This window comes from Plectrocnemia conspersa, unplaced genomic scaffold (genome assembly GCF_051122295.1).
Source record: "Plectrocnemia conspersa isolate PC_06_02 unplaced genomic scaffold, ASM5112229v1 ptg000011l, whole genome shotgun sequence".
In the NCBI taxonomy this organism is placed as follows: domain Eukaryota; kingdom Metazoa; phylum Arthropoda; class Insecta; order Trichoptera; family Polycentropodidae; genus Plectrocnemia; species Plectrocnemia conspersa.
Window position 1 is genome coordinate 24733138 of NW_028277175.1, and position 13105 is coordinate 24746242.

Sequence of the window (13105 nt, forward strand, 5' to 3'; positions counted from 1 at the left end):
GACAAAATATCTGATTTCGGTAACAAAAGAGTTTAGTTTAGTTTCCACCTATTTTTACTAATTTACTAAATCTATAGCAAAATTCTTAATCAGCTTGAAACTAATACCTAAATTCCGACTTATATATGTATCTATATATTTTCAAAATAAGCACCAAATCGCCAGCTCTCTTTCCTAGTATATACCGATCTTAGTATATACCAATCAAAGGTCATATGTTCTCAATGGCCTCTAAGATCTTTGAATACACCATACATCCATAGTGAGGAGCTTCAATTGGATGGTCAAAACTGGGCTTGGCAACCGGTAGGGACAACGGTGGTCTAGGTGCTCTAATTCCTCTAGGTAAATATAAGGACATAGTCTCAGAAGTCATGACGTGCCTAATAGCCAAACGCCACCAGAGGCGAGCTCTAGGAAACATCAGTAATGCATGTCTCCTAGTACATGCGCTGCATGGAGCGCATACTGTACTATCTGTGCATATAGAGCATGCACCGACGCGTGCTGACCACGCGTGAGTCGGAGCTGCAATTCTTTCCATCTAAAATAAGAAGATAGTTAAATCCAAAGATATGGATATTGATTTATAGAAACCAATAGAAACCTCAGATTTGGTCAACTTTTTCTTGGATTGCTGACTCTTCTGTACGTCTTCAGTTTTCTTGCGACTCGGAGCGACTCTCCTAGGTCTAGGTGTATTTCCGCCGAAGAGTCCTCTAGCTTCAGCTACGTTTATCATATACTTCTCGTTCATCCTGATTAATTCCTAAAATATACATATACATTTATTTAAACATGTCTAAAAAAATATAGAATAAATTGAAAAATAATCAGTGGTTGAAAAATATAAACCGCGATTACCCATTAAATATTTGTTATTTTTTTAAATAACACAATCAATAACTATTTAATAATGAAAAAATCTTATTGAAAACTATTTTATAATTAATTATAAAGCTATATAAGTAAGCTTTTTTATAAATAAAAAAATTAATTATAAATTTTAAAGCATATTATCACTAAAATAATATTAGTTATTTTTTAATAATTTTTAATGCATAATTAAAATATTTCGCATAAAATATGATTTTAGATATGTCGCAACAATGGCTAATTTTTATCTTTATATTATATATAGCATAGAAAGGGTTGACTCGTATTAATTATTATTTATTCAATAAATTATTTTACGATGTTAAAAATATATAAAATGCTATTTTTGTCATGAGAGCCGAAATCATTGTTTTCTCTCTCGGCGGCCCTGCTTATAAACCGTATTACCCTGCTATCTAATATTTTCATACCTTTCTCTGCACCAATGCCAAGAAACAGCCATCTCTCTCATGTTGAGGCATACCCTTCAATATATATGGATATTCTTCTTCAAATAAATCACAATCGGGCACCTACAAATCAAATATAAATTGAACATACAAACATTGATATTTTATAGAAAAAATTTCCTAAAGTTTTTTGACACTTGCAATAAACAAATCAGAATATCAATATTCCAGTGTAAATTAGTTCTTATCTAGTAATACAAATAGATACTTTTAAAAATAATTATTCGTAATGTAGTAGCTTACATCATTATGCCTGCACTACACTCTTTGGAAGTTGTCCGAACCGAAGTTACAACAAGTCGGCCGAGACCTACGACTTCGAGTAAGCGACCACACTGCCACAAATTTCATATGCCGTCCGGACGGCGGCCGTGAATGACGTCCGGGCGGTGGCTTCTGTCACGTATAGCTGGCATATTTGCGCGCCATCGAAAAATGTACTAAACAATCGCAATTTTTAAATTGTCATTTTATTAAGTTTGTGTGGACACTCACCAAAACAATATCAATGAAACATTTCGGTCGTAAATATTCAATTTACGCTAAATCTTTGTCGGCTTTTGCAAAATGACATAAGGCATAAAAATGATACTTCAGAATATGAGCACCACATCTGTGACTATCCTAGAATTTGTCGCCATCGATTCTAAATAAGAATTCGTTATGGTGTGACATTTATATAAACCGATCTAAGAAAATACATAAGGATATTCGAAACGATTTTTTTTTTAAAAAAATCAAGTACCACTAATTATTTAATTTTGTATGAAAAAAAATATAATAACGATATCTGTTAAGAGAATATACTATCAAAAATATAAAAAATCCCTTTTGGTGCCCTAAAATATTCAAAGATCAGTAAGAGTCTGTTGAAGTCCCCGATAAGCATGTGGTACTATAACTTGACCACGTGACTACGATGCAGCGCTCGACATGCGTGTTGACCATAGGACGCCTACGCGCATACTGAAATTGAACCGAGTTGCTCGTTCTATCTCAGTTTGCGAAAAATCATATCATTATCTCTCTTACTGTCGTCACTTAACATGCGAGAGAGCGAAAGAATAGTTCAGACTTCGGTCTGTTTGCCGACAATGTTTGGAAGCGCTTGAAGCTAGCCAAGTCGACTGAATTACCCCCACTTTACCTCCCGTTATTGGTAACCTCGGACAACTTTCGAGAGATTTTAGAGCGCGCAGAACCGAACTCGACCGAAGTAACCCACTATATTCTCCGTCCTTGGCCAACCTTGGCCAACTTCCAGAGAGTGTAATGCAGGTATTAGACAATCATGTAATGGAGAATTATATAGCTCACAGAATGACGCATCAATTTTAGGAACCACTTTTTTGTATTAATATATAATTACTTCTATTTCTGAGTGCTTAGAATCCGTATCCAAAGGAGAAGCTGGATGACCCGTGGGAGGTGGATGAAGGGAAGTATTGTCTATCATCTTGTCATCTTCCAGTATCTTATCGGCAGAAGACCTCTCTATGCTCAATACGTCCTCTATGGACTCTTCATTGAGAAGAATGTCTATGGACTTGCTGTCTTCTGGAGCTTCAGTCTTGCTCGCAGATTCATCTATGGGACCATTTGGCACGATTGCATCGTCTAACTCATTTCCGGAATCAGCACCAGCATCAATCTATATATGAAATAATTGATTTATTTAACACAAAAAATCCATGTATATTTAGATGTAAAATGCATAAAGTTATTTGCTAATAAAATATACAATACAACAGCAGTTTAACATTATTTAAGGTTAGATTAATACATTCTAGATTGAATAATGTATTTTTTTTGTAAATTATTAAAATTTTATAGTGTAAAATATGAAAAATTTTCAAGAATCAAAGTATAAAAAATCCTGATTATAATTTATGAATAGATTTAAACGTCGTCACGTCACTCGTGCTTTACAACTATGATTGTTTCTCACTTGCTTAACATATTTACATACCTGCTGAACAATCATGGCACATTTCGGAGCTTTTGGCAAAGCATCCTTGGTTTTTTGACGTCTTATGGTATGCAGCTCGCGTGCCGCACGGTTAGCCTCCGCTACAGCCCTTTTCACCATATCGCCATTCTCTGTGGAGAGTGCACTATGGGTCTCATAAATAATCATTTGAATCTAAAAATAAAATGTATATAAAAAAAACAAGAAGAACTACCATATTTAACATTTACGAGAATTACATACTTGCGGTTTGGACATGCATAGCCTCAAAGTCCTTTTCTGTTCTTCAAGAATTTTCATAACCCTGTCTTTTCCATCTAGACTAATTTCAGATTCGGTCAACGCCTAAAACATTATATAGAGATCTAAATGTAGCTTTAAAATTTCTTTCCTACATACACTCTATGTTTGAGTATCAAAAAAAAAACCTATACTTTGCTTACAGTTACGTGCGATTTGTTCATAAACGCAAGTACTTTTTTTAATACCATTAATATATATCTAATTTATATTTTTGCACTACGCACTCGATTCTGTCAATTCGACCTTTTAATGCGTATTTTTGTTTAAAGTCAACGTAGATAAAAACAAAATTTTCAGTGTCAGCACTCATAATGAATTATCAAAATGAAAACATCAATAAAATTCATTAAAATGCATATCAATGACATTGAAATTCTAATTTATTTATATCAAAGCAAACTTACACAAGTTATATAAAAATAACCATAAATTATAGAGGGAAACCCTTTTACTCTTTCGTGTATCATCAGCTATTATGCTTTATTTTAATAAAATATAATAATCTGGTGTTTATTATATCATGAACGTTATACAACTATTAGATTATTTTTATGCTCGATACTGGATTTTTTAATTAAAAGCCAACATATTTTATGTCAGTTATATTTGGTTTATTTTTTTTTTGGTAAAATAACAAACTCTAATAGCTATAATTATTAAATCATGCTGTTATGTTATAAATAATAATTATAATTAGACGGTAAAGGCTTACTATGCTAATTAGTATATTGTATATGTGCAATTTTTTTAATGTTCGAAAATATTTAATTATATAAAAAATATGTTATTTTATTTATGTAAAATAATATATATCCTCGTGCAAAGCTACTGTCTCAGTCGATAGAATAGTGCAGATCAGCGGTTCCTAACCTGTGGTACGCCTACCACCGGTGGTACGCGAGTGGATAGTTGGTGGTACGCGAAAAATAATCAGTAATGTCGGAAATAAAAAGTAAAAAAATCAGTCATAAAAATATCATTTAAAATATTGTATTTTTCCTAAATGTAATTTTTCAGAAAAGCTCGATGACGATCTTTAAAGTTAATGATAAAATTGAAAGTATGATTAAGAAATTAAATTTTTGGAAACAGTGTATCGAAAACAATTAACCAGAAGTATTCAAAACTCTACATACTTTTTTGGTTGAAAATAAGGTTAGCTTGTCTTAAGATTTTAAAAACATATAATAGTTCATTTAACAGGATTAAAATCGTATTTCATGGAGTATTTTCCAAAACCCGAAAACAAAGATAATAATTAGATTTTAAACCCCTTTTATGCAGAAAATTTAGAAAAGCTTCATCGTTATCAATAAAAGATAAAGTAAATTTAATAGACTTGTGACAAAACTATACAAATAAAATTTGAACGAAACAATCTAATTAATTTTTGGTTAAACGTCGATAAAGAATATGAAGAACTTTCTGAAAAAGCTCTCAAATTCTTATTACCGTTCACTAGTACGGAATTAGTAGAAAGAGCTTTTTCTTTATATGTTTTTTTAAAAAATAAGTATCAAAACAAATTGGAGGCAGGTGTAGATTTAAGGGTATATCTCACAGCTTTTGAAGCAAATTTTAAAAAATTATGTTCATCGAAACAAGCACAGGGATCTCATTAAATTTATTTTGCTTATATTATTGTGCTTATATTTTCGTAAAATTTAATTAAAAATTAAACTTATAGCTTAGTAATAATGTATTATTATCTTAAGCAACACTTTCATGATAATAAATAGATAAATTCGGTAGTAAAAATATTTTTAGATACAATTTCATTAATATTAATATATTTAAAACAAAAATTTCTCCTGCGGCCCTGCTCTAAACTTCTAAAAATGAAACTGTAAATTGTCTCATTTTCATCAGAATTTTTTTTACATTTACCGTGTTTAATTAATTCTATACACATATTTTTTTTATTAATATCGGTAATTTTTGGAAAAAATTGCCTGCGGCGCATTTCATTTTTTTTAATACGAATAATTTTTTTTTAATTAAAATTAGTTGTTAAGAAAATTACTTCCTTAAATGTCCTGGTTTTGAATTTCGACAAGAATTGAGTGATATGTAAAATTCAAATGTCTCATAGTTATCAGAAAAAATAAAACCTTTGATATTTTTTTTAAGCTTAAATAATTTGAGTTCTGGGAAATATAGTCACTAGAGTCTCCAATTCGAGTAATCGAGTACTCGATACTCGAGTATTTTTGTCTATTTTTCAAGTACTTGATAATCGAGTATTTTGAAAATTACTCGATTAATACTCGAAATTAAAAATTTTTGAAATATTTTAGAAACAAAAATAACTTTAACTCGGTCCGGTAAAGGTTAACGTCTTGCTTTTATTTGGCGTTTATGCCCGAAGTCCCGAGTTAGAGCGGTTACTATCAGGTATAATTTTTTCATAGTTCCATAGTTCCGGTCGTCGGCTATGTTAGTGGGTACGACGGAGAAATTTCTTTTGTGTTTTCTGTCCGACAGTCCCGACTTACCTAATTTATGGTAATGAACAATATGAAATATCAAAAAAAAAAATTTAGGTTTTATGACTATGCAGTTGTAGCGTAAAGTGTTGTAATTTTTTTATACTGATCCCTCAGCTTAAAATATAAATCAAAACAATTGTGTGTTTTAAAGACATTTAAAGTAAGGTCAGTTCTTTGCGAACCGTTTAGCTCTAGAGTGAAAGGGATTCACCCAAATACATCTTCGAAGGATATAGATTTAAATTCTTCGCATTAATCTGAAGGTGTAGAATATTGTATATTGTTAAGAAAAAAAAATCTATTCAAGAAGAATTACAAAATGCTATTTTGTCAATAGTCGAAGGAAATAAGAGAAAAGCAGAGAAGGGAATGAAAGAAGAGAACATAAAAAAAGAGTTCAAAAAATTTTATATCTATAAAAAGCAAACAGATATAAATTAGAAGCCTTATCCAACGCGTTAATGACAATAAGACCAACATCAACAGCAACGGAAAGGGTTTTTACCATAACGGGAATAATAAAACCAAAGGTTAGCAGTAATATTAAATTCGAGACACTTTTTGCATTATTGTTTTTAAAAAGTATGTTCGTGAAGTTAAAATAATTGTAAAAATTAACTTACTAAGTATTTTATTTATTTATTTATATGTGCACGAATTTGAATAATAGCTATTTTGGTACAATTGGTAAATACTCGAAAGTACTCGAGTACTCGAGTATTTTAAAATTTTAATATTCGATACTCGAGTAGTTGATGGTTCGAGTAATTGGAGACTCTAATAGTCACCCTATAAAATTTATAATGTAAATAGAATAACAAATTTCTCGAAATACAATCATTTTTACGAAGTGGTACGCGAGCCAAAAAAGGTTGGGAAACGCTTATGAGTGAAAAAATTATGGCTAAGAGCAATATATTTTAATTTTAAAGTCATAAACAGCAATCAATTTTTATGTAAAGATCGAAACATTTTTTTACAAAAATTAGAGTGGCACTCCTGAGGTTATGATATATCTGCATGCAATATACTATATTAATAAATTTGCACCTTTTAATTATAAATTAATACAGTCCTAATGAAAATTGAAGCAAAAAATATATTTCTTTAAATATATGCGTATGTCGCTTGATCTTCTGTATTTTGCTTTCGTGTCAAAGTAATATTTTTATCATTGTTATTACCTCTAGCATTCTAAGGTCCCCACCTCTGCTACAGACCAGGTCGATCGGGTCTACCACAGCCGAATAAGAATTCGGAGGTGCCGCCAGGGCCGCCACCGCCCTCGCCCACAGTGACCCGCCCAACTCCCAAGCGAACTCAGCGAACACCCTAGTGTTTGTGGCGCCCAACGCACGCAGGAAACACTCGTACTCGGCTTTCCTAAATAGCACCACATCGATCAATCACACTCTAAATAAAAATACAATTGAATATTCGCGTCAATACCTATCGCCCGCGCCGAAGACTATCAGCTGCCCTTGGTGACCAGGCCAGTCTCTCAGCTGAGCTGCCAAATAAGCAACGGCTTTAGGTGAAGTTCCGTGAGTTTGGACTACATCGCCGTATAACTGGGCGTCTTTCAAAGCTCGACATAAGGCAGCTGCTCCTAAGCAAAACTCGCGTTCCTAGAATAATAAAAATAAATTATATTTAAACGCATTAAATAACTCACTAGATATTTATGTACTGATTTAAATTGGGACGCTTACCTGTAAGACGATTATATTATCCATTAGAAGAGAGCTTCTCACAAAATCCGAACGTATAGCTGGTTTCATAGACAGAAACTTAGGACAATATCTGTCGAAGCGGAATTGATTCGGTTCTAAATTACGAGAAGTCGAGTAACTAAATCCCATCTCATTGAACCTCTGCACTAATTCTGATATGCTCCTAGATTTAAAGACGTTTACCCAACCGGTCATAGTTTCTCTTTGAGAAGACGCTGTTACTCTTTCGTCTCTAAGATGCGAAGGTAATAGCTCTGACAATCTAAATCATAAAAATCAGAATAAATTTTAATTTAATTTAATTATTTTATATAGAATAACATACGTCAATGCCTTGTTTCTTATGCGTATCTTAGCAATACCAGCTGCTATTTTCACGCGATTATCCCAAAGCACAATATCAAAGTTCTTGACACAAGCGCCGATCTCTCCAGCTACCATTTCCATGACGTCTCTCATTTCATTTCTTGAAATAGTATATTCTAAGTCTTCAGAAGTATCTTGCTTTAACAATTTGGCACTACCGTTAGACCCGTCGCTTGACTTTCTCTCAACTTGCACAAAATCCGGACCTTCTTCTTTGACCTCACCGATCCCTTCCAAGTCGGTGTCGTCTTTGGCACTGTTCGAAACTTCCCGTATAGATTGAAATTTATGTTTGGCATCATAATTGCTCCCTCTCTCCAATTCTTGGTCGAATGACTCTTTCGCTTGTCTTACAGCCTCTTTTGCGTCAGCAGACAAATCTCGCACTGATCTTACTTTACTCCTTAAAAGAGAGTTTCTTGATTGTCTTCCATCTAAAGAAGAATCTCGAGACACTCTAGTCTTCCATGAATCAGACGAAGACTCCCTGGATATTCTTAAAGAATCTTTAGATTGCTTTCTGCGGCTTCTTGATCTGCCTCTAATGTCTTTTTGACGAGTAACTGCAGCTACTCCATTAGCTAAATCTCTATTTGCCCAACGTCTTCTTTGCTGATCGAAGAGAAGCAGCCAACATAGACTTTTTCTCGCGCTACCCTGAAATGTTAATAATTTTTTAATATACACCCATACCTCGCTTTACGGCCTAGATACGTTCCACGAAACTTGGCCGCAAAGCGAAAAGCCGTATACCGAATCAATTATTCTAATACAAATTCATACAAATTCAGTGGGATCGGTTCCAAATTTGTTAAATATGTAACATGGTTTATCATTTAAAATGCATTTTATCTTTTTATTTCATTTAAATCAAAAATACATACATGACAAGTACATACATTTGTATATAAAATAATAACAGACTCCAAAAACCAACAATAATCCATAAACAAAAATGAAACAACTTCATGTTACATAAAATATATGTATGTATACATACATAATTTTTTTTAAAATGGCTTTAATCTGAAGACGATGAAGAAATGGTAACCTGCAGATTACTGTCGTCATTATTTTTCGCTGGTAAGGATGGGCCTGGCTTAAAAAAATTGTCCAACGTTGTTTGTCTTGCCTTCTTGTCTATTTCGTTCTTCAGTGATTTATAACAGCTAATGGCTGAGTTAATTCCTCGAGAAACTTTAGCGCTACGTTCGACGTCCGGATCGTTTTCAAGGAGGATGTTTATTCCTTGTTCGAAATAGGAAAAAGCTTTCGACAAATTTTTTGATGTTAGCTGTTTGGACACAACAGGCTCTGTCTCTCAAATGCCGGTTCTGCTTGCAACTGAATGAGTTCCTCATATGAAAGGGGTTCCCTATCAGCTTCAAGTAGATCAAGCACCTCACGTTCGTTCAAAACTTCAAAGCCGAGATCATGTGCTAGATCCAAAATGTTTTGCCTAATTTCAGGAAGGCAATTAATTTCTGCATCAGTACTTTTTACACATTCTGGCCATATTTTTTTCCAAACATGGTCCATTGTTGTTAATTTTAATTCCTTCCATGATTCACTTCATATACTGTCAACAGCATCCTTGATGTTATAGTTTTTCCAAAATGTTTTAATTGAAGATTTACCATCGGTTTCCCTTATAAGTTGTCGAAAAGTTCGGCGTAGATAATATGCCTTAAAAGTGGCTATTGCACCCTGATCCATTGGTTGGATCATAGCTGTTGTATTTTTCGGAAGGTACTCAATCATGACATCTTCAGATAGTTCGGATAAATTAGTAGGATGCCCTGGTGCATTATCCAAAATTAGCAAAGCCTTGTTACATAGGTTATTGTCTCGCAAATATTTTTCCTTTCTTTTTTTGCCGTTATAGTGAAACATTTTAGGCCGTAAATCGAAAACGTGCCTTAATTGAAGAGGGCCGTTATAGCGAAAGGCCGTATAAAGAGCGGGTGTATATAAGTACGGTTTAAAATTAAATTAACACAAATCAACTTGTATTAATGGCTCGTTTTTACGACCAACCTTAACCATAATCAATAGAAGGGAAACCATTTGTTAATGCATTTCATTTCTACGAAATGTTTCTGACCTGAAAATAATATATTTTTATATGTTCTTTCATGTTCTAGTGACCTGATTTTTGGGTTTATCTTTCAATTTTCTTTAACATTCGGCATTCTACAATCAAAAGCAATCATCGAAAAATGAGATTTGTTTATGAGGTATATGCCCCAAATATCAATTAACATTTTGGATTCGTTCGGGGCTGCGCCGTCCCTGGTTGTTTTGGCCGCCCGGTTGTTTTGCATATAAATTATAATAACTTATTTCAATCCGCAGAGTAATGGCGTTCATTAAATGATAAGATCGTTGGCCGTTTTTACAGCCGCAAAGTTTTTTCCGCAGCATTAATAAAATAATTTTCGGATAACGTTTACTACACAAAATAATACTACTAATATCGTGCCGTGTGGAAATTTTGCGAAAGCAATCAAATCATTCCGAATCGTATTGTCATCAGTATGGCAAAATGTCCTATAATAAATGTATTATATTATATAATATATAACATGATACGCCGAAATAATAAAAAATCTTTATGATACATTAGGGGAAATTAGCCAGTTTTGAAATAGGACGAAGGTTCACAAACTTTTTAGTATGCGATGCACTTTATTTATCAATATCTGGTTTAATTTAATTAAGCTGATAAATAAATAGTTACTTTTTTTAGAAATAATGCTCAGCAACTTTTTAATTTATACAGTCAAAAATATTTTTTATTGATATGTAAATGGTCAATTTATAATTATAAATAGTCAGTTACTTCTTCATAAACGGTCAGATATTGTGCCAATACCACTTAATGGTAGATAATAATAAAAACAATTAACGTCGTCATTCCTTTATAAATTATTATCTCAGTTAACCTATTAAAGAAACCCAAAGCTTAAGAAAATAATATTACGTTTTATTAAAATATTTACTGAATAATTTATTTCACTACTTATATATGATATTTTCAACTTGTTTATAATATAAATACATCACCTATATTTCTAAAAAAACTAAAGTTTATGCAGACGCTCTTATGAATTATTGACCTATTAGTTTGTTACTATAACTTTGCTAACTAATATATATTATCTAAAAAAAATCTTTTTCTTATAAAGAATTAATAAACGTACAATTTTCTTTTCGCGAAAAAAACTACTCATATACTAAATATAATTTTAGTCAAATCGTTAAAAAGAAAAGCACGAATCTTATAATACTTGATGTAGGAAAAGCTCTCAATACGATATTACACAAAAAATAAACGTATAAATTATTAAAATAAAAAACTCCTATTTATTTTATTTGCATAATCTGTTTATATATGAGAGTTTGTGTACTTAATAAAGTAAAGTACAAATAAAAATCAATAAGACGACTGTGTAGAAAAACTTTTTTGTCACATTTATTTCTTTACTTTCATTCATTCATCACATCGTCGAAAAAAAATATTCGCCAATAAAAAATATTCGGCACATCTTTCATCTTTTATAATAATAAGTCTATAAAAACATATTCTTTGACAAAACATCGTCTTTCATCGACCCATTCTAAGTTTATATACCAGGGGTTGAAGCATCACATGCTTTATTACAATAAAATATATTCGTATACTACCCCTGATTTTTTGTTAGTTACGATTATCTGAAAGACCCTTATGAGAAAGGAGCGCGTACAAAATTTTAAATTCGTTTGTTCAAAACGCGACATATGTTTTTTCTAAGAACATATGTCGCGTTTTTAACAAACCAATTTTTTTTTGCACAGGTAAAACGCTTTAAATAATTTATAACATACATAGTACAATGATATCAGTGATAACAAATTATAAAAAATATGACAGCTTAAGAACCCATTACTAGGGCATTCGAACCGGGTAGAACCGGAACCGGGTACCCGCCATGTTTTTAATGGAACCGAAAACCGGGTAATTTTTGACGGGTATCCGGTTAATCTCATTTAAATAATTTTTTCCATTATTTCAAATTAAATGGAAGAGCCGAATCGGCGTTCTTAAGCGACTAACGTCTTTGAACGACAAAAAAAGGGACAGCACTTGGCGACCTATAAATTTCGAGATAAGCGAATGCATAGATAAGGATTATTTTGAAAGGATGCAGTTGTAAATAAAAATTAATTTGAATGCGTTGTAGGGTGAAAATATAACACATTAGATTCGTTAGTGTTTTTAAAATATAACTTTTTACAAAAAGAACATCACTTTCTCTACCTACATATAATACATATAATAAATACAATCATCTAATTTCTTTTAGAATTTTAATAAAATTTATTTCCTTAGTATTTTTCATGTGCAATTTGTATTATTATTGCCAAATATGTGTTAAAATAAATATTTCGGTTTTGTACTGTTACACGTGTATGTAGTATGTAAGTATATGTATATATGTACCTACCGATGGAATGTAAAAATATTTCGATTGAGTAAAGTATTAATAATTACATAATATATTGATTTTATTTCAAAACCTTATTTTAAAAAAAATTATATTAATTATTAAAGTAAAATTAAATATATCACGTCATATTTAATCAAAGATTCAAATATAATAAAAATTAGACTTTTAACGGCTTACAAAAATTACCCGGAACTGAACCGGATACCCGGTTCTTTCGCGGAAAATACCCGTAGAACCGGGTAATGAATTTGGCCGGGTATTTGGATGCCCTACCCATTACGTTTAAGAAAAATGTGTTTGTTATTTATTATTCAAAACAAACACAATCTACAACACATATATTGTTTGTTAATGTAATATATAGTTAAATTTTAACCAGTACGATAGACAAGTGGTATAAGTCGCTGAC

The 13105-nt window shown here is 31.9% G+C and overlaps 1 protein-coding gene across 1 annotated transcript in view; it reads right to left on the reverse strand.

Moving 5' to 3' along the window:
* Positions 1-211: 211 nt before the first annotated feature.
* The window catches only part of LOC148230060 (uncharacterized), a 51176-nt gene continuing 38282 nt past the window's right edge, over positions 212-13105 (reverse strand). Inside the window, exons 4-13 of the mRNA XM_088196974.1 lie at positions 8166-8863; positions 7820-8102; positions 7557-7735; positions 7292-7490; positions 3559-3660; positions 3316-3489; positions 2716-2997; positions 1308-1409; positions 608-769; positions 212-544 (exon numbers count right to left, since the gene is read on the reverse strand). Of these exons, the coding sequence (XP_088053100.1) occupies positions 212-544; positions 608-769; positions 1308-1409; positions 2716-2997; positions 3316-3489; positions 3559-3660; positions 7292-7490; positions 7557-7735; positions 7820-8102; positions 8166-8863 (2514 nt within the window). The remainder of the gene's footprint in view (positions 545-607; positions 770-1307; positions 1410-2715; positions 2998-3315; positions 3490-3558; positions 3661-7291; positions 7491-7556; positions 7736-7819; positions 8103-8165; positions 8864-13105) is intronic.